We start from the raw sequence: 23,819 nt of genomic DNA, 5'->3' as shown, positions 1-23,819 counted from the left end.
ACAGGATGCATCTAATGAATTTATAATCTTTGCTATGTCTCTGGTTGGGCTTTTTAGTGTTCCGACTGTTTTCTATTGAGCATGTTTCCCTTATACAGTAGTGTTACATTATCGTCTGACCACTCCACAGCTCACACGAGAAGTCTTCAACAATAAAAGTAGTTTGTGTGCAAAACAGCACGCAAACGCAAGTGCAAGTCAAACAGTGGTATGAAACTTGCGTGGCAGATTAAAACTGTGTGCTGGACCGAGAGTTGAACGTGGGTGCTCTGCCTTCCTCAGGCTGGGTCTCTATTGACTGAGCTACCCAAGCATGACGCGTGATCCGTCCTCACAGCTTTACTTCCACCAGTGCCTCATCTCCTACCTTCCAAACTCAACAGCTCTGCTGTGAAACTTGCATGACTAGCTCTCCTAGAAGAAACGATATTGCACAGACATGGCTTAGCTACAGTGTGGAGGATGTTGTCAGAATGAATTTTCACTCTGCAGTGGAGTACGCCATGTTCAACCCGCCAGGGCAGCCGAGTGCGCTGACGCTCTGCTTCCTAGACTCGGGTAGGCCCGCCGGCTGCGGATCGAATCCAACCGGCGGATTAACAACGAGGACAGGTGTGCTGGCCGGCCTGGATGTGGTTTTAGGCGGTTTTCCACATCCCGCTAGGTGAATGCCGGGCTAGTTCCCACGTTCCGCCTCAGTTACACGGTTCGCAGACATCTCAACACGTTCGCACTATTCCACGGATTACACTAGTGCGCTAATTCCCCGCGGGGGGGGGGGGGGCGGAAGGAAGGGCATCTGGCCACCTCTTGAAATTAACATGCCACATCCGCTTAACCAGCAGAGCCCGCCAGTCGGGATTAATTCTTGGAAAGAGACAGACTGGAGGTCGCCGTGTTACACTATACCCTACCTAACATACATGTGATTAATACGGTAGTTCACTAAAATTATACACAACGTACAAGAAAGAAGCAACAGAAAGACTTTATCCGTACAAGTGTTTGATATAGTGCTACCTTACTGCATGTCGCAGCCACAGACTCGGCGTTTTTGGTGCTACATTCAGTGTGGTGCACTGGGAAATCATGTCGCAATGCGACTGCAGCATAATCTTTATTCACACAGAGAAGCGGAAGTCTGATCATGTGCATTATAAATTAAATAGCGGTGGCTATCCCTATTTTTCCTGTAGCGAAAAGACGGACGACATATGAGCTGCGACCATTTTTGTAAACAAGCGAAGTGGCCTTCCATTTATCTCTACGCAGAATTAACCCAGATACTTTCTGTGCATCAAATGGAGGTTGTTAACCTCCATTTGACAAGCCTGTACAACATCTGCCAAACTTCAGAACGGGATTCGACTCTTCCAGCGTCGTGATGACATTAAGAATCTGCAGAGGCCTTACTAGTAAACGACACACAGCACCTCAGTGTCACTGTCCGTGTGATTCCTGTACTGCATATCTGAATGCTGGCTTCTTAGGCATTGCTGTCCTGCGATTATACCTTTACACAGCACCCTGTCTCCCTCCAGTAGCCAACGCACATCACCTGTCTCCTAACTGCAGATGTGTGAGTACTGCCACCATACAAACTTCGCGTATGTTGTACGAAAACACATAACAATGCAAGCTGGCTGATACAGACACTAATGCCGAGAAACCACGAGGAAAGAGAATACATATATGCCTTTCTCCATACCAACTCCCAAATATAAATAAAGAATTCGAACTCAGGATTGCAAACATAAACGAACGCAGTCGGAGAGCCTTAGTGCAGACGCATTCCCAGCTGCTGATTCTCAAACACATCGCTGCTGCAGAACCGACTGGTCAGATGTGTACAGTGACCGTTTCCTGTGAAATACATTAGTAGTTTCTCAGTGAATTCGTCGGGAGTCTACGGAACTGATGAATAAACCCTCTACTTGTTTACTCAATGTCGATATTTAGCTTGCGTAATTAAACGATTTACAAGTAGGATCTGAAGAGAGTATTGAGCAAAGTCAGAGCACAGTTTTCAGATTACACTACGAATCGAGTGGGTATTCTTTAAAAAAAAAAAAAGAAATACACTGTGGACTATGCATCTGAATGCAGTTTGTTTATTGGTTGATGAATCCATATCAGGTGAGTGAAGCGAGTTACTCAGCCGAAGTGGCCGAGCGGTTCTAGGCGCTACAGTCTGGAACCACGCGACCGCTACGGTCGCAGGTTCGAATCCTGCCTCGGGCATGGATGTGTTAGTTAGGTTTAAGTAGTTTTACGTTCTAGGGGACTGATGACCTCAGAAGTTACGTCCCATAGTGCTCAGAGCCATTTGAACCATTTTTGAAGTAAGTTATTTTTTCCCATAGCTAACCAGAAGACATGGCAGTACTTCTTAATTGCTAAATATGAGTAGGAATTTGATGTATAACCTAAATTCCTTCCCCTCTTCTCTCTGTCCATCTCCTACTCCCTCTCTCTTTGTCCATCTGCCACTCCCCCCCCCCCCCTCTGTGCATGACCTCCTCTCCAAGTCCTCCTCCACCCCCTGTCTATTCCCACTTCTCTGTCCTCTTACCCCTCTCTCTGAGCTCAAGCCTTGTTTATTGTTATTGAGAACAAAACCTCGATTGGGAACTGAAGCCACTTAAAATGAACATGTACGCTAGTTGAGACCATTGGTATACAGTGTGTTAGAGACACCTGTTCACATGCTGGATCTGTGAAGACAGTAGCTGTAATGACAGTCTTTGTCATGGTTTTAATTTGTGAGTGGTTAGAATTACAAAGTTAAGGATTCAGTAGTGTTTTCCTAATAATAAGCCGATCAGCCATAAATACTAGTTTCTTGTTTCTGTAAAAACGATTGCGAAGAAGAAAACAAAACATTACAATACTGTGTACACAATTTGTCTTTGAAATTATACATAAAGAGAAAGAATATATAAGGGAGAAACAATTTGTCTAATGGGTTACACGCCCCCCTATTGTAGTTCAAACTGTAGGAAAGATACCGAAACAACACATTTTCACAGTACAGCACACGATTTTCTTTCACACAGTCGGTTTTAATAGAAAACCTACATGTTGCCATTTAGAAAAATATGTAACCTAAACCTGACAAAATGTTTGTTAGGGTTTAGTATAGAAATTCGAAATAAATCGCTCAAGCACTTTTCGAGGGTTTTGTTAACAAAGTATCCCCTTTTAATGTTAATTAGAGCATTGTGCATAAATTTCAAGTAATTCACTCAAGAACTTTTCCAGGTATTTGGTAAATATATTTATGTATCATATATGTTAAAATTGGTTGTTTGTTAGAGTATCATGTAAATATTTGATGTAATACAGTGAAGACTTTTGGCAACAACATTTCCCCCTTATTGATTAAAAGTATATTCGTATGTTATATACATTAAAAGTATATAGCCTATGTCCATTCAATAGTTCATGGAACTTTGAACTATATCAGTTGAGAACATTTCGAGATGCTTGTTAACCTCCTTTCCCCTGTAAATGTTAGAGAAACATTTATATGTTATAATTGTGAATGAAGTACATAGTATATATGCAACTAAATGCTGATGAGAGTATGAGGTGCAAATTTGAAGTATATCAGGCAAGAGCTTTTAGAGACTTTTAATAAAAACTTTTCCTCTTTACATGTTACGTATGTCCTGTATCTGTCTGACTATTCATTACAGTATCATGTGATAAACAATGACTTGTCCTTGTATAGTAATACAGATTAAAACTTGCGCCAACCCCCTCTTAAAATTTCTTTGATGTGTGGTCCTTAAGATGTATTGTGTTCAAACTTTAAAAAAGGGAATAGCAAATTTTTATGCAATACAAGAAGAATTTAGATAAAAGTCTTTAATCACAAGATTTGTTCAGTGCTAAATAGTTGTACCGTGTCTGCTTCTGCCCACTGTTACCCCTTATGTCCCTCCTCGCACCGGCCAGCAGCAGTGCCTTCGCTGCATATGCACACCCCCATCTGGCAGCCACATGGAGTGGAGTCTCCCCCGCGTCGTCCTGGACATCTACACACGCTGATGCCGCCAGTAGCATCCGTACAATGTGCTGCTCGCCACCTCTACATGCAGCCCAGTGCAGAGGCGTCATCCCATCCGAGTCCCTGACGTTGACATCTGCCCCGGCATCAATCAGGCACTTGACAGTTTCTTCGTGGCCATTCACCACTGCTTCATGCAGGGCAGTGTCGCCACTGGCGTCTGTCGCGTTGACTGGCGACCCCGCATCCAGGAGTGCCCGCACTTGGCCGGTCTGACCCTGTGACGCAGCAATGATCAGCCTCCCAGCCAGCACCTGCTTCTGCTCCTCAGTCAGGATCCTGTAAATCACATTATGATTTACATCAGTTTTAGTATAGCAGCAGTGACATGAACATGACCTCCACAACGTATCTAAAACACACACACACACACACACACACACACACACACACACACACTCACACAGAGAGAGGGGGTTCGGAGATCCAAAATGTTACTCTGTGAAAACCTTGTTTGAAATCAGTCATATAGGTAGTCAAGTAATGGCTTGAGTGTCAGAGCTGAGAAGGAAATGAATGCACTTATCAGCAGGTCGAACTCGTTCAGTCTCTACTAATTCAGTTGTAGGGAGATGAGAAGCCAAGATAATGTGACAGTAGTGTACTGATATTGAGGATGCAAACTGCATTGGCACAAAGACGTCAAAGACACCTTATTTAATGATACATAAACAGAAAAAAATAATGAATAAATTCTAGTGTCCGATTTCACGCTCTGCTTTGACCTCAGAGTGAGCAGTCAGGACGACGTGGGGTTGGTTGCCCATAAAGCGTCCTGTGTAGTTAGTACAGATAGATTCCCTTCGTATTTGCTGTGTATTTGAGATAGGAGTTTTCTAGACACCAAAGCGTTTGCATATGGTACCTGTAATAAATTGTTGTCTCAGCTGTGATAAGCAGAATGGGCGGGCATCACGTCACGACACGGTGACGTCAGCCCGTATTCACACTGCGAGTCACGTCATGTCACGTCAGTTCCATCTCAGAGCACAGTATCGCAATTGAGGAACTAACAACGACAAGGGTTATTAATGGCCAAAACAAATTTCATAACCTGTGTTCTACATCAGTTTTGTTTGATGAAGTGCTGAGCAGTGAAACATTTCAGATCGTCGACCTGTCTGTGCTACGAGAAAGTGGGAGTCTGTTCTGTTATGGTAAAAACTAAATAATTTTTCGTTTTCAGATGTCTGACATTGCTCGTGTAAAAACATCCGAAAGAAAAAACAATGAAGTCGACATGCATCATTTGGAATTTGCCACAAAAACAAAGCATAATAATAACAATAAAGATTACGAAGATACAAAATCACAGTATCCGCTGTTATAAAACGGATGAGTGCGGTAAAAATAGGTTAATTTACAATGTTAGCAGACGATGATGCCATCAAAACTTTCTTCCCGAGAAACCTAGACTAGCCATGACGTGACATGACAGTCTGTTGACAACTTGTGTTAATTCCGCCGTTTGTAGTGCATTGTGGAATGTTTTGACGTGACGTGATGTACTTGACGGCCAACGTGAACTCACCTTAAGCAAACAGCGTCGTCCCGAGATCGTGTCACGGTTTCAGCTCAATGTTGACAGCATGCGCAGCACGCACTGCTCACTCCACAGCTTTTTCTTCTCTCTGGCTTTGACCGACGTCATGTTTGAGTCGCAGACGCTACTTAGAGGTGACATCTGAAGGCAACGAGGCCTATTCCTAAAAAACGAATGTACCACAGAAAAAAAGATAATGCACACAAATACTATAAAATTGCATTGTAGCTCATGCAATTAATTACATAGCCACCAGTTACATCGCAAACGAATTGAGATAACAAGAAAGCAGGTAACAACAGAAAAAAAGCATACATGCATCAAATAAATTATCACAGTTTACGCGAGCAAGTGAAAGAACCATATGCCGCCTTAATTAAATCCACTAGAATATCACTGGCAGTAAACTCGTAATATTGTGGAATAGCGGTAATACTTAATAATAGGGACTGAATCTAAGGGGATATCGCGAAAAAATGGGGGTTCTTGGCGGGTACAAACTAAAATCTAACGCAACAACCGCGAAATGAGATAAATAGTAGCGTGCAGGAGACGTATCGATACAGACTTCAGTCAGAAAAATACAAGGGAATTTTAAAATGCTTTCAAAGAAGTAATAACAGCGAACAAGCAGGTGGGCCTTCACTTCAGATATTCAACAGCCAAACTGATTATCAACAACAAACACAACTCTGTATTACAAGCAAAATACTTCAAAATCTTGTAAACTCCGAGGAGCCAACACAACCACTAATTTCCAAACAGCCTCGAAAGGAAAACCCACCTTCAGAGCCACTATACCGCATTAGACTGAACAATACGGCCGGCCGAGGTGGCCGAGCGGTTCTCGGTGCTTCAGTCTGCAACCGCGCCACCGCTACGGTCGCAGGTTCGAATCCTGCCTCGGGCGTGGATGTGTGTGATGCCCTTAGGTTAGTTAGGCTTAAGTAGTTCTAAGTTCTAGGGGACTGATGACCTTAGAAGTTAAGTCCCATAGTGCTCAGAGCCATTTGAACCATTTGAACAATACGCTGGGCAGCCAGAAAACAACAGGGTGCCAGAAGAAGACGGGATATTGGCTGATATGTGAAAACTAGGAGGGAGTGGCCAGCTGAAACCTTTTACGAGGTCACGAAATACTGCTGGGAGGAAGGAGGAATACCGGATGACTGGAAGCAAGCCACAATCCATCCGCCACGTAAGAAGGGAGACAGGACGGGCACACACATTTACCCAGCTCCATACTGAGGCCTCTGCTGAGTAAGACAGAAGACCAAGCAGAGGACACAACTGGCGAGTACCAAGCGGGATTGAGGGAAAATAGTTTTTGCACGGGCCGAATTCTTAACTTGAAAACAGTCCCCACGACCACAAAAATGCAGAACCTGAACACAGTCGTTACATTCGCTGATTTAAAAAAAGCCAACGATTCTGTAGACAGACACTGGAACAAGCAGGTGTTGACAGAACCATTCAAACAGGCACTTACAGACACAACTTCTAAAGTTAAATTTCTAGGTGAACTTTCTGAATGCTTCACAATTACAACAGGAGTCCAGCAGGGCCATGGGCTCTCGCAGATTCCCTACAGTGTGATCTCAGTCAAGGTCATGAGACAGAGGTAAAGAACTACAAGAGAAAAACATCGAAGGAATCCATGTAGAACAAGAAAGACCAAGATCTGACGTGGCATATGTTGTTTCTGCTGATGAAATTGCAATGATTTCTAATGAGAAAATAGATGCAAAGGTAATGATAGAAACACTGTACAAAATTGTAGCTAAAACCGGACTACAAGTATCAAAGGCTGAAATGCAATATATTGAACGTATACACAATAGAGAAAAGTATTTACGAACACACATCAAAAAAGTTGATAAGTTTAAGTACCTGGGAGAAGGATACAATGAAATGGGGTAGATAAAACCACAAATAAAGATAGATCGAGGAACATGGAATTAGGAAACAAACGCACCCAAAACCGATATAATAAAACATCAGTATCATTCCAGGCAAAAATTAAACACTACTTTACAGTACTTAAACCGGATGCACTGTGGGGATTTGAGTGCCTAACACTGAGAACAAGAGGTGGACAAGAAGAGCTGCAAAAGCAGAAAAGCTTCAGGGCCTCAAAAGAACAAAACTAACAACCTGACGAAGAGGAGAAATGAAGAGCTGTGCAGAACCACAGAAAAAAATCACAGACACAATAAGGAAGAGAGATTAAAGTTTTACACTCATATTTACAGAATGAGTGACAACAGGCTAAAGAATACCATTTTTAATTTCATTTCCAAATTAGAAAACACCACGAGATGGCGGGAAGAGACAAGAAATGATTTGAGGAAACGAAATGTCACAGAAGACACCAGATAGGACAGGGAAAATTTCAGGCTACTGATCAATAATGGAATATTTCTCATCCGTCAACAAAACTCACAGCCTACGAGGTGTGATGTCAAATGAACAGATAACCAATGCATAAAGAAGTTCTGAGAAGAAGAAAAATAATGCCCCATTGCCTTAGGTTCTAAGCAGTCTATAAATTGCCAAATTCGGTAATAAAAAAATAGGAAACTTAAGGACGAGATAAGGAGGAAATAAAGAAAAATCCACACACAATTCCTAAAAGAAAAAGCACTACAAAGGCAACGAAAATTCAACGGAAAAGTGACAAATGTTGGAATTGGTGACTAGAATTGAGCTATACATTTCAATTCTGGATATCGAGTCCTAGGTTCATTATTTTCTGCAGTAGGTTCGTGCAGTTCCTTATTACAGGATTACTATTGTTGGTGTTGCCTTCTGTACTACTGCGGCAAATAAGAAATCTTGGAATCGAAAAATAAACTTGACCTAAATAGCTCAAGTACAGAGACGAAAACAAAAAACAATATTAAAAGTAGCAACAATACACACTTAATGAAATGTCAGCAAAATTTACGAACCGTTGATTGGAGCACTATAATTGAATTATATAGCTGTCGTCTTACGTTCCTCCATAACCTCGCCTCATAACTCGTTCCATTTTCAGAAAAATACAGCAAAATATTTGTGATAATCAAGATTATAGATATGGTTGATTGCTAATAGTTCCATTCGCACAATTTTAAGTTGTCCTCTTAGATTGCTGCGGAACCTCGCGTCCCGAAATCATGCCTTATTGAGAAAAACATAGCCAAATACTTTACGAGAACCAATGTTACAAATGCGATTGCTGCTCGCTCGATTCACTAGCAGACAATTAAGCTCCGCCATTAGGTTACTGGCTAACCACATTCGTGAAAATCGTGACATATTTACCATAAACAGCATGGTTTGCGTTGTTACAAAGACGACAACAGATAACACTTAATGACAGGACAGTTCCATCTTTCGCATTGTAAACCCATGACGTCACACACGACGTCACTTTTGAAAGCTGACGCGTGGAACAGGACACTAGAATTGAACCAAAACAGTACTTACTGCCTGAAAGTCATCTATAATGCTGCAGAAATGTTTGTAAAAATAAATTATCTCTTACGATTGATCCATGGAGGACGTGTGTTTCAAGAAACAGCGACGATGTACATATGTACATACCTTGTCGAGCGTTATCCAAATGAGCGAATGAAGAAACCACTTGGCGTGGCAGCTTTGTAGGAGCGTTTATAATTTGCAGACTCCCGATCTTCATGTAATTGAAAGATACATACAATTACTGTTTCTGCTACACAAACTGCCTTACACAGTTTAGAATCAACAATCATCTCCACTAGTTTGCAAAAGTATATTACTCTAATCACAAGTTCTGTGTCGCAGATCTCCACATTTATTAAACATACAAGAATCGACAATTAATGTTATGCATCAGCATCGGTGCGCGTGCTTTGGCAGAAACCAGACGCTGGTTGGTGTCTCACCAGATGTCTTACTGCTGCCGCTGCTCCGTGCTGTTGCCGCGTTTCTCTGTTTTTTAAGGCTTATCTGGGAATTTGGACAGGAACAGTCGTCTTGCTCGCCTTTCCACTCCACTCAAACCGTTGCTAGGCTACGGCATGGGCCAAGAGGAGAGGCATGTATTGTTGACAACTGCGACACGTCACGATTTGTCTTGTTTACTATAAAAGAGTAAAGGTCATTTTCGAAGGGGCCTTACTCCAAATTTTGATAAAATGAGTTACGAAAGGCAACATATCATATAGACATTGAAACACGTATGTAACATAGCAGGGATGGCGAGGCATTGTAGCATCTGTGACCAGAGAGTATGCGCTTGACCGCGCGAGTGTTGCGAGCGGTTCTCAGTCTGTCAGTAGTCGTTGCGAGTCTGTCAGTCAGTCGTTGCGAGTCTGTAGCTCTGTCTAGTTGAGAGCAGTACTCTGTCAGTAGTCGTCGCGTGCAGTACGCTAATAGTCGTCATGCAGAGCGGTCGGTCAGTAGTAGCAGCCCAGTGCGGTTGTGTGATGTAGGCGGTCGGCAACACTGGTCAAGGTGGTGAATAAGGTATACTATTAATTAGTATAATCATTAGATAATGTAAAAATTTATTTGTTGTAATTATTCTCTAACAAGTGCCCCAATAATAATTTTTATTTCAAAAGCATTTTTTTCCAAAAATTTAATTTTTATTGAACTAAAGATTTCGTTGCACTTCCCATTTCACTCCACTTCTTTAAAAGAAAATTTTCAGTAAAATCACAAAAAAAAGAGAATATTATTATTTGCAATGCAGTTCCTCCAAGCGGTGCGCAACAACAAGAGCAGAAATGTGACATCCATTTATTCTGAGGTAAGACTTTAACTCCGATTGTTTTACACAGGGCCAAAGACCGATGTTTCGGTTTAATTGAATTTCCTTATCACTGAATGGACTTTAATTTTTTTTGAAGGATTTACATTCGAGTCAGATTGCGTATTTCACATTTTGTTGCCATTGTCAGTACATTTCATTGTGGGCAGGTTACGCTTAGAGCAGTGTCCATTAGCATTCATAATTAAATATTGTCATATTTCATTTTTCATTCAAATTTTTGTGGGGAGGTTACACTCGGCTCCCATTTGTATTAAGTATTGTCATTTTCATTTCTTTGAAATTACGGTGGGGAGGTTACACTTGGCGACACCCAGTCCAGGATCGAATTTCGTTGAGAGTCTTTTGAACAACAGTCAGATATCTGCTCTTGTTTGCTTAGATATAATTAGGATTTGGCGCTACGCTTTTACTAATTTTGTGACTTTCTTTCCACAGATCAACGACAATTCGTTTGCTCTATTGTATTTGTGTGTTGCTTTTGCATATGTGCTTAATTGTTTTGTGAATATTTGTGACTATTGTGAAAATGCCGCGAAAGACTATGAATAGTGTATCGCGAGGTATTATGAATGAAATTACCGACCCAAACAACTTTGCCGATAGGACATGCGACACGCAGTGTAATGATGACAATCCTGCGTTCACTGACAATCAATGCATTCCAACCACTAGTGATGACTTTTACCCTGATAATGAACAAACGAACTCAATTGTCTCGTCTGTTAATTTGACGACAATTGATGACGCGGGACGCTCTATTGTAATGAGCGCTGCCGAGCGTAACACACCCGATTTGGAAAATTCAAGTAACGTACAGACAAATTTGTCTAGTGAAAATGAACAATGTACTGAAAGTAGGACGGATTTATTTAATTCCGAAATAATGTCTGACAGTGTACATCCGACTGATAAACCTTTCTGTAAATTACAGAATGACCAAATGGTCACGCAAAACAAGACAATTTCAGATCCACCATTAAATAGCACGGAGAATAGAAATGCTAATTTTGTGTCGGATCCACTTAAGGCATTGTTGCTACAAATTCTTGAATCAAAGAAACAACAGAATGAAAAATTAGACAAACAGAGTGAAGATTTCAAACAACTTAGGGAACAGTACAAACAGCGGAATGAAATGATGAATAATTATTTTAAACAACTAAATGAAAGTGTCGACAACCATTACAAACAACTTAGCGAAACAATTAATGAAAGTTTCAAACTGACGAACGAAAAACAAGACAACCTTAACGAACAGAGCAGACAAGTTAGTGAAGAGAATACAGCTATTACCGTGCAATGCCAGGACATTAAAGAACAATTACGTGAGGATACTAAGACTTGTGCTAATAACAGTAATGAAAAGGTTGGCACTGTTGCACAAGAATTAAGTAGTACACATGTAAGCACAACAGAATTACATAAAGACGAAGTTAATGCAGTCACTGAACAATGTTCAGCAAACGCAACACAGATACACGAAATTAATGCAGTCACTGAACAATGCCCTAAAAACGCAATACAGATTCGCGACGAAGTTAATTTAGAGTCAGTGGAAGTTTCACACACTGTGAATACGGAAATTGTTAATAAAAGTGAACGACACAACAACCAAATTGACGAAAGTATTAAAGTAACAGAGTTGAAAACTATTTCAGTCACCAATACGTCACAGAATCCGCCACATTGCGAACATTTGTCTGATTCACGCAGCGCGTATAACTTAAGCAATTTATGGAGACTACGCGACTTAAAATCCGAAAAGCCACGCGACTTAAAATCTGAAAAGCTATGCAACTGGAAATCCGGAATGACACAGACGAACAGATTCACACACAAACCCGAACGTGTTTTCAAATTCAATGACGAGAACGTAGATTACGAGCAATTTTTATCCGCCAGAAAATGTAAGGAATTTAATAATGACAGCGTACAGGTACACGCTTTGCACTGTATACGACAATTTATCTTTGTACATTCACCGCTATTGCCTGTAATGCAGAAGCTAGCTTTGAACCAGATGCGACAATTTATTTTTGTATTTACAACAGCATTGCCTGTAATGAAGAAATTTGAATTAGCACGAATACAACAATTTGCCTTTGAAATTTTACCGCTATTGCCTGTAACACAAAAGCTAAAATTTATTTGCAGTGCGTAAATGACCTCAGGGGATTCATTACGCTTTAATGAATATGTGCCGTAGCGAGCATAGGGCCCCGAGCTGTAGTAGTGCTGTTTCATCTTTAGTTTTCTGCACTGCTGCCTTCTCTTCTACTATCCTTTATATCTATCAAAACTGCTCTTTAACTATTGCTCTACCTATAATTAAGAAACGTGACTAAAGAAAACCGGATACGACAAATCTTTTACCGAATGTGACAATTTTCAGTAGGCACTCCAGAACCAGCGTAATTTTAATAACGGATAAAATCGTAATCATCAGTATGTGTAAAATTAACAGCAAACGCATTATTTTTGTAACAATAGATGTTTTTCACCACAACAGCATGAAAGTAAGCCGCTTAGCATACCTAACCAACAATGCAGTCTACAAGGTCAACCAAACTTTAATGTTTCGCCGCGTGCACGTATAGTCCCAGCCCCAACAAATAGTAACGCATGGCAGCAAAGAAATAACTACGTACAGACAACACACTATTTCAACTCGTATCGCAATGCGCCGTATAGAAATTACTATCATGACAGACGTAAAAATAACGAGCACAATTTTCAGCGTACATTTAATAACAGTCGATATTATGAGCAGCAAGAACATTAGCAACAACATATTATCACGAATGAAACAGACAATAGGTGTCATCGATAGCGTAATACGTCAGTAAGAAATAACAGAGCAGTTCAAATAGTCGAAATGCCACAGCATCCTCCCGTAAATAATAGTACGTACGACAGAATTTCACCAGACACAGTACAGGTTTCATATTACAGTAACGCAAACATTACTTTTGACACGCAGAATTTTGCTCACGAGAATGTTATTTGAAAAATGCTCTGTTGAATGCTCCACTATTATCGCACCCAGATCTTACTAGAAATTTTTCCATTGCTACCGACAGTTCCAACACCGCTTTAGGCGTACACATTTTCCAGGAAATTGAAGAAGATGGTTCAATAGTAATTAAAAACATCGCATTTGCAAGCCGCATTTTGTCACCTGTTGAACGAAATTATTCCGTTACAGAACTTGAAACATTATGTGTTGTATGGGCTTTTACGAGATTTCGGCATTTTCTTTATGGCAGACATACCACAGTTTACACAGACCACAGAGCGATACAATTTTTACTTTCGGCTAAATTCACTCACGACAGATTAAGCAGATGGAAACTTTATTTACAAGAATTTAATTTTACAATAGTTCACATTCCCGGCACGCAAAATGTTATAGCAGACGCACTATCGCGTTCTCTCAGCAACAATCAGCAAGACGTAGCAACCAACTTCTGCAAAACAAATTTCAGTGTCATGTACATTCAGCAAGTTGCATTTGAAAATTTTATTTCATCGTCATTACAGGACATAGCAAAGGAGCAAAATAAAGACAATGTGTGGAAAGAAATTAAACAGCTTTGGCAAGATAAGAATAATGTTACGATTAGAAACCACTACACTGTACGCAATGACATTCTGTTTCGCCGCTCTCATCCTGACAGCAACAATTGGTTATTATGCATTCCTGATGAACTGGTTAACAAATTAATCTGGTACACTCATCTAAGTTACGCACATTACGGAGCACGAAAATGTTTTCTTATACTGAGACAGAACTGTTATTTTACTAACATGGAAAAACGTATACGACGAGTTTTAGCGTCTTGTAAAATTTGCCAGAAAGCTAAATCAGACACCACTTCACATATTCCTCCATTATATCCCATTATACCTGTTAAGTTAAGACACATGGCCGCAGTAGACATTTTTGGTCCAATTCCGAGAACTAACAGAGGTTTTTGCTACATCTTTGTCGCTGTTGAGCTCACTTCAAAATTTGTTACTTTCACTCCATTACGCAAAGCTACTGCCAAAACTGTTTCGAAGGCATTTGTAAAACATTTTCTATCTCATGTAGGGCATGTAATGAAAGTAATTTCTGACAATGGATCTCAATTTCGTAGTAGCGTATGGACACGCATGTTACGAGCCAGAAACATTTCTCCGATTTATATATCCAAGTACCATGCTTCATCGAACCCCTGTGAAAGATTAATGAAAGAAATTGGTAAGCTGTGCCGAATATACTGCCACAAAAGACATATTGATTGGGATACACACATACTCTCATTCCAAGATGTAATTAATTCCATACCAAATGAATCCACTATGCTATCTCCGTCTGTTATACTGAAAAACGTTGAACCGCCAAACAAAATTAAAGAATTAATAGAATTCCCCAAAAGTCGTCGCCTACGACACCACGAAATAATTAACATTGCGCTGAACAACATCAAACGTGCCGCAGAGCGCCGGAGAAGACAGCAAAAACAGGTTCGTACACGCCGCGACTTTCACGTTGGACAGAAGATATTAGTACGTACACACTATTTATCCAGCAAATTAAAAGGTAAGTGCAGTAAATTTGAACTTCTATACGCAGGTCCATATCGGATTCGCAGCATCCCTCACCCCAATGTTGTACATGTCGAAACTTTGAGAACTAGAAAATCGAAAGGCAATCACCATATCTCAAACATTAAACCGTTTATTGAGTGAAACCACTGTATGATTCAACACACTATGATGCCATTTACTAATGCAATTATTTCACCTGACTAATTATTGATGATTATCGTATTTTTTCTTGGCAAGTGCCCGGCAAGGTAAGGTTAGCAGGTCGCTCTTCTTGTCGTTACACATCAGACCGTGCATATTTTTTCAGACACACTTACGTATTTTATGACTAATTATGCAATGTTAGCTAATGACATGTTAATTTCATTACATTTTTTTTCATTAAAGGCTTTAATTCTCGCCTCTATTAACTACACTTCATACAAGCTGAACACAACGAACGTCACATTTGTCTTTTTATGTACGATTGTATTCCAGTTTTGTTTATATGCACTGTAAAATAGTTAAGATATAACACACCAGTTGACTTTGACATTTTTTTTGCCTTATGACATCTCAACATCGTGACTGTTTTACATTTTTTTTGCTGCTGCATTGTGATATTCTGTGTACATTTTTGCATCTGAACACTGTCAATGTATTTGACATATTACGTTTTCTGTCATGTTATGCTGTATGCTTAATTGTGTCACCATAAACCAGTCATTATTTAGTGGGTATAGGATTCAAATGCAAGACATTAATCTTTGTTCATGAATTTCAGAAAGAAATGATGCATGTAAGAAATAAATTCAACAGAAATGGGAATTTCACCTACGGAATAAACGATAGAAGATGCAATAACTTTATGAGGAAGAGTAAATGGATCAGGATTAACAAGCATTAACAAGAATATACTATACTCACCGTAGAATAGCAGTATTAACTAATTTTTTTCTTTCAGAATACAAGGTGATTGATGCAGGCTGTCAGACTGAACTACACATCTTAGTTTTAGTGATGAAATATCCTAGAGATAAGGAATAGGTGTATAATGAGTAATGAAGTGATTTTTTGCAGATGATAATGAATACTGATGAATAATGATGAAGGATATGGTATTATGAATAATGAAGTTTTTCTTTACAGGTGATGATAATAGTGAAGTTATGATAATATGGATAATGAAGTGATTGATAATGAAGTTTTTTCTTTACAGATGAGGATAATGTTGAAGTTATGTATTTATGCTACGTAGTTATTTAAGTATTTGTTGCAGTTTGCTTTGACAGCAGGTGTTATATTGCATAGTAGGATGACGGAAAGTTTTGGAAAGGACAGCTATGGAACATATTTTATACACATTTCACTACCTGTTAATTCGAAGTTCACTACTTTTCAGCATAGTGTGCGTTTCTTCTTTCAGGTCAATAATCCATTTTGTATTTTTTTCAGGAGAAGTTTTTCATGATACTTACTAAACCTGTTACTTATTATACCTGTTCTAGTACTTGCATATTTTTTTGTATTTTACCCATTTGTGTTTATCATTTATAAATGTGATCACACATACTGCCTTGTTACATAATCTTGCTACAGCTGACTCATGACGAATGACGTTACCTATCCTCATTTGCAGCAATAGGTCAAAAGCAAAAAGTGTTATGCCTCAGCAATTAATTATCGATCCCAACGCAATGCATTGCTAACAAAAAAAAAAAAAAAATGTATTACCAGTCCCACATAATGTCACTAGTTTATGATAATTCTGAATAATACTGATTAGCTCTGAATAGTATGTCACTTGAGTAATGACTTCTTAATGAGACAAAAAAAAAGTATATATTTAAAATAATGCTTTGTCACTAGTTAATAACTGCCACTGTTTATTGTAATGAGACTACTTATAATGCCTATGATTACTAATGCTATGACTAATTAACTGATTTTAATAATGACTTTGTAATGATCTGAATACTACTGAAGGAGAAACACTGTTTATTGTAATGAGACTACATATAATGCCTGTGATTATTAATGCTATGACTGTAATTAACTGTTTTTAATAATGACTTCGTAATGATCTGAATAATACTGAATGATGAACTATGTTTTATTCTATTCAATACTTGCTGGCCACTGAGTGCCAATAATTAATGTCACTCGATGAATTGTTATTAATTATGCCATTAATTAGCTCTTGTTTTCAATGTTCATACTTTGTAATTGGAAATGAATGTGACTGTTTAATAATGCTTTGTAATTAGGAAAAGGCTAATGATTATTATTGGAATGACAAATGATTAATTAACTGTAATTAGGAGAAGGTTAATGATTCTTAATTACACTCTGTAACTGAAAAGAATGCGATTATTTAATAATGCTTTGTAACCAGGAAAAGAAGGCTACTGATTCCATGTAAAACAATTAATGAACATTTTTCTGTAATACTACATACTTGGTACAGAAATGTTCAATAACTGGGCTATGAATGTCACAAACTAATTAAGTCTGTAATTGTCAATATTATGTGACTTGATGTCCTTCACCTCATAAGCTGACTACCCTGAATTACTGCAATGTCCATTTGTCCTGTTTATCCCAGTGATCATGGAGCACTATATTTGGTTTTGCACTAATTCTACGTTGGTGTGCCTTGTAAGAGTGTGGTGTTGACACGACATGCTGTCCACCACCATGAGCGATGAAGACATTATTATGGTCCCACTGTTTGGTGTACGTAATGTACTGCCAAAATGAAAACATGGAACATTACTACGACAGTTCAGTGTCTTGGCTACACTGATAAATTCTGATGGGAAAAGAACTTCAAGTTGTGTCACTTGGTGTTGTACTTCTGTGGAAAGATATGGACTTTCAGAACAGCTGTGTGCAATCTAAAGTGCTACAACCATGATGCAATCCTTCCGTTTCCTATCCTAATTCTTGTCACATACTGAAAATCATTTTTTGGTAACATCATTTCTGTTCGTAGGTTATACATTTTTTTCGATTCGCTGAACTCCAGTGCGAGTACACTTATGTCACTGGTCGACATGATGTTTTCATCATTATGTTTATTTGTTGTGAAAATGCTAAAGACATTTTTCAGTGCGTGTGCACTTTGGACATGATTTTTTTGCCATTATGTTTATTTGTTGTGAAAATGCTAAAGACATTTTTCAGTGCGTGTGCACTTTGGACATGATTTTTTGCCATTATGTTTATTTATGGCGAAAATGCTAAAGACATTTTTCGATTTGTTCTGAAGTACAGTATACAGTATACGTATGTACACTCTTGTCTTTTATATTGTATATACATTTTTATTTTTATGATATGTTCTGAACTACAGTGCATGTGCACTTCTGTTAGGTGTTAATATGTTTTCTACTGAACTTCAGTGCCTGTACACTTATCTCATTTTTCAATATGTTTTCTACTATTCTGTATATTCAATACTTTAATGCGAATGCACTTATGCCATTTGTTACTAATTGTACATACATTTCATCAATTACTGATATGTTCTCAACTGCAGTGCTTGTGCAGTCATGTCACTTGTCAACATAATATTTTTTGCCAGTCTATTTATTTGTTCTGAATATGCTAAAGAATTTTTTCAGTGCCTGTGCACTTTGTTATCTGTCAAATAATTTGTATATACATTTTTCTGATTTGTTACTATGTTTTGTACTCACATTTTGTCTTTGTCTGATATATCTTGTACTTAGTGCGTGTGCACAACATTTAAATATTCTGTAAGTTGTAGAATTTTGTTAATTAAAGAAAAATTTTGCCGCGCTTGGCAAGTCCAAATGACTCACCATCGCTGCCAAATTTTTGCCCCCCCAGTGGAGGGTTATGAAACACGTATGTAACATAGCAGCGATGGCGAGGCATTGTAGCATCTGTGACCAGAGAGTATGCGCTTGACCGCGCGAGTGTTGCGAGCGGTTCTCAGTCTGTCAGTAGTCGTTGCGAGTCTGTCAGTCAGTCGTTGCGAGTCTGTAGCTCTGTCTAGTTGAGAGCAGTACTCTGTCAGTAGTCGTCGCGTGCAGTACGCTAATAGTCGTCATGCAGAGCGGTCGGTCAGTAGTAGCAGCCCAGTGCGGTTGTGTGATGTAGGCGGTCGGCAACACTGGTCAAGGTGGTGAGTAAGGTATACTATTAATTAGTATAATCATTAGATAATGTAAAAATTTATTTGTTGTAATTATTCACTAACAAGTGCCCCAATAATAATTTTTATTTCAAAAGCATTTTTTTCCAAAAATTTAATTTTTATTGAACTAAAGATTTCGTTGCACTTCCCATTTCACTCCACTTCTTTAAAAGAAAATTTTCAGTAAAATCACAAAAAAAAGAGAATATTATTATTTGCAATGCAGTTCCTCCAAGCGGTGCGCAACAACAAGAGCAGAAATGTGACATCCATTTATTCTGAGGTAAGACTTTAACTCCGATTGTTTTACACAGGGCCAAAGACCGATGTTTCGGTTTAATTGAATTTCCTTATCACTGAATGGACTTTAATTTTTTTTGAAGGATTTACATTCGAGTCAGATTGCGTATTTCACATTTTGTTGCCATTGTCAGTACATTTCATTGTGGGCAGGTTACGCTTAGAGCAGTGTCCATTAGCATTCATAATTAAATATTGTCATATTTCATTTTTCATTCAAATTTTTGTGGGGAGGTTACACTCGGCTCCCATTTGTATTAAGTATTGTCATTTTCATTTCTTTGAAATTACAGTGGGGAGGTTACAACATAGATACATATTTTTACGTGAAATGGGCTTTGCGACTCAGTCAGAGTGACGTCATTTACAAAAGGGCTTACTCCTGGAGTAGCGCCCTTTCAATGGTGAGCATATTCGCATGCCATCTACCGAGTACTTAATGTACTATATCTTACGGTTCGCCTTTCGTAGCTTAATAGTTGTTATTTCTGAACATGTGTTGTGAAATGTAAAACGAATTCAAGTATTGAGTTGGAACATAGTGAAAATACAAAGAACAGAAAAAAAGAGAGACCTAATGTTGGAAATTATCAACATAATGTTATAAAAATAGCAATAGTGAACTGTCATGAATGTACTATCCGTTTGAACCATGTCTCTTTGTGCATTTTGAACATAGTACTTTACGGTCACGTGTTGTGGCTTCCAAGCACGTAGAAGGATTGCACAATGATACATTCGAAGCTTTATTTCCAGGAGGGTCTGTTGTTTTTAATTTTCATAATATTTGCACTGGACAATTAGCTGTTAACAGGAAAAAACATAGACATTCAACATTTGCTTGATCGATGATAATGATCGATGAATCCATTTTATAAACTTTGATTAGAGTTATACAACTGAGAAAATGAATGGGTAAAGACAAGAAACAATTTAAAACACTACTAAAACGTAACTTGACTATGGATATGAGTTACTTATTCAAGAAAAGGACGTTACTCCAAGATTTTGGACTCATTATGGATTGCAAATCTTAATAACTGCAATAATGGCAAACTATCCATTTCGTCCTGTTCTTTAAACAGCGGAGAGCCCGTCCTGTTACATTCAACATACTCACTGGCAGAATGTTTTCGTTCGCTCCTGAAAACTTACGATTTTGTAGTAATGCCTTTTCATGGATAAAAACACTGAAATCGCTCAGTCAAGGCGAATCCTTCACTACGTTCAAGTTATGGAAGTCGGTTATGCATTTCTGGTTTGTTGCACACGTCTAGGCTGAGGAGCAAGTCTGTACGGTGATGGAACGAGTCTCTACATCAAACTAACGTCTGAAACCTTAAGAACAGATAAAATTCCCACGAATAGTACCCAGATGTCAAACCGCTAATTAGTTAACAGTACAACACATGAACTTGCTTAATTTTTATACAAGGAGTCACGTCAGTGTACAAGGAGTGAGTCATGAAAATTCTTCAGATTAGACTTGAAAGTGCTTGAATTCCTGCTGAGATTTGTTTATTCTTGCGGCAGTTTACTGAAAATGGAGAATACTGCACGCCCGAGTCAAGGAGATGCGGTCGAAATGCAGGGTGGATTTCTGTCTTGTATCAGCTGAGTCAAAGCTGCTCATCCTCGGGGAAAAACCACGCGCTGTTAACAACAGACGAAGTGGAAATATACATTTAGAGGGCCGCGTCGGAGCTCCCACACTCTCGAACAGGGGTCAAATGGTTCAAATGGCTCTGAGCACTATGGGACTTAACTGCTGAGGTCATCAGTCCCCTAGAACTTAGAACTACTTAAACCTAACTAACCTAAGGACATCACACACATCCATGCCCGAGGCAGGATTCGAACCTGCGACCGAAGCGGTCGCGCGGTTCCAGACTGTAGCGCCTAGAACCGCTCGGCCACCCGGCCGGTGAACAGGGGTCGACCACAGTTTCGTGAACTTACGCCACATTTTGCGCGAACTGCCGTTTTCTGAGCCAAGAAGAGCCTTTGAGAATGGAAAAAAACTACACCAGAATATAACGTTGTTAGTCATAAGCTGATCAGAGTAAGCAATGTAGATTAATTCTCGTGTTGGGCTATCACTTATTTCAGATACTCTTCCAGTGATAAATACACCAGTGTTAAGTTTTAGAACAAGATACTGAACGTGCGCTGTCTATGTCAGTTTGCCACCTATGAATCTGGATTGTTCGGACTGAGTTGGTTGGTTGGTTGTTTTGGGGAAGGAGACCAGACAGCGTGGTCATCGGTCTCATCGGATTAGGGAAGGAAGTCGGCCGTGCCCTTTCAGAGGAACCATCCCGGCATTTGCCTGGAATGATTTAGGGAAATCACAGAAAACCTAAATCAGGATGGCCGGACGCGGGATTGAACCGTCGTCCTCCCGAATGCGAGTCCAGTGTCTAACCACTGCGCCAGTTCGCTCGGTCGGACTGAGTAATGATATGCATATTACATCTGATCAATATGTCAGTGTTAGTTCAGTTGTTCTCCAGAAACCGTAAAATTTGAGTCTTATTTTGATTTAGCATCAGTTTCTTCTCTACAGCCAATGAACTTACGCCATCAACTGCCCTCTTTGGTTCAGTGCTTATGTTGCACTCAGTATCCTTCACCACCAAAAAATCACTCAGAAAGCAGGGGTATCTCAGAATTTGTTGTAATATCCAGACCTACATTAATACTCCGCAAGCCACCTGATGGTGTGTGGCGGAGGGGATTTCTGGTACCACTAACTGATGTCCCCTTCGCCGTTCCACTCGTGAATGGCGCCTGGAAAGAGTGATTGTCATTAAGCCTCTGTGTTGGCTCTAGTTTCCAGAATTTTCCCGTCGTGCTCATTTCGCGATATGTATGTGGAAATACGTAATATGTTGACCGACTCTTCCTGGTAAATCCTCTTTCCAAATTTCGGCAGTAAACCACCCGTGATGCATAACGCCTCCCTTGTGCCCACCGCCACTGGAGCCTGTTGCGCATCTCTGTAACGCTCTCGCGCCGACTTAGCTGTCCCGTGGCGAAACGCGCCGCTCTTCGTTGGATCTTCTGTCAGTCCTACCTGGTAAGGGTCCAAGGTGCAAGAGTCGGTCGAACAAGAGTGGGTTCCTTATCTGCGTTCACTCTTTGCCGCTACTGTCGTTGCTCGTGACGAATACATACAAGTCCTTTTCGGACCTGTTTTCTTACGGACGGCTTAAAAGGTCACTTGTCCACTATTGTCACTGTGTTAGATAATTAATCCACTTACCGCTATTATTCCCTAATGACTCACGCACATTATTAACCCCCCTCCCCCCAATTGCAATCAATTCCGAAACTAAGAAAGCCACATACGCAAAAACAAAAACCGCAATATCCGTCTAGGAATCGAACACAGAGTCATCGCTCATGAACCAGGTGTCTTGGTCACTCGCTTAGCGCCGCTTTCGCTGGAGCATGTTTACCTTCATGCGTGTAAAAACGGCAGTCGTAAAAGTTTCTTCTCTTGATTTTTCGAAAAATACACGTTTTAGGACAACATATATAATGATCAAAAATGCTCAGTTTACAATTATCTGCCGATGCAGTTAATTTTGAGTTGGTTAGTGTCATGTACTTTAAGAGCGATTTTCTCAAAATATTGGAGGCAATGGGCCAAAATATCTTACAGTCCTTACTTTCTGTAGGTACACAAGGGACCTGTCAAAAATGAACCGGTTGGCTGTGCCTGACGTTCTTCCCTTGTATGTGACTGTCGTTTTGTGTTCAGCGATCAGTTACCTCTGTACCTAGCATTTCGATGTTCGCGCGATGATTGAAAGGTGGGCTCGTGTTCTGATCTTCCGCAGTGAAATCATTTCGGAAGACTGAATTCAGTATTTTGGCCGTCTCTCTGTTTTCCCTGTTTTCTCTGGTGTCTGAGTGACTGAATAACTGGTTTCGAACCGATTAGTGATTGTACGGAGGACCAAAACCTATAAGCGCTTTTATTCAAGTCGGTTGATAAAATTTTACTGTCGAGGTCATTAAACGACTGTCTAATTGCCCTGCGATGTTCATTTGCGTTTCGTTCAGTTTCTGTTTGTCAGTAAGATTTTGACTTCTCTTGAGTACGTGATGAAAGTCTCTTTCCTCACGTAGCAATTTCCTACTACGTCTATTAAACGACGGTGGGTCTTTCCCATCCCTTAACACCTTGCTCAGAACATACTTGTCTAAGCCATATTGAAGGACGGTTTTGATTTTTTTCCATTTGTGCTCCACATCTTCGTTCACAGAACTAATGTTTGATTACACACACATTCTACAGTGTGTATCTTCTCATTCTTGCTAAGACCTTTCTTGACTTTCCTTGAGATATCCGTAGTCA

General features: G+C 39.6%; 1 protein-coding gene across 1 annotated transcript; it reads right to left on the bottom strand.

Moving 5' to 3' along the window:
- Positions 1-3,870: 3,870 nt before the first annotated feature.
- Positions 3,871-5,723, bottom strand: LOC124553377 (ankyrin repeat and SOCS box protein 10-like). The gene is made up of 2 exons (XM_047127248.1): positions 5,677-5,723; positions 3,871-4,351 (listed from the first exon to the last, which is right to left on the bottom strand). The coding sequence occupies exons 1-2, from the start codon at positions 5,721-5,723 to the stop codon at positions 3,871-3,873; spliced, it is 528 nt and encodes a 175-aa protein (XP_046983204.1).
- Between the last annotated feature and the right edge of the window lie 18,096 nt (positions 5,724-23,819).

The sequence above is a fragment of the Schistocerca americana genome, chromosome 11, assembly GCF_021461395.2.
Source record: "Schistocerca americana isolate TAMUIC-IGC-003095 chromosome 11, iqSchAmer2.1, whole genome shotgun sequence".
Classification (NCBI taxonomy): Eukaryota; Metazoa; Arthropoda; class Insecta; order Orthoptera; family Acrididae; genus Schistocerca; species Schistocerca americana.
This window is presented reverse-complemented; position numbering and strand designations above follow the sequence as displayed.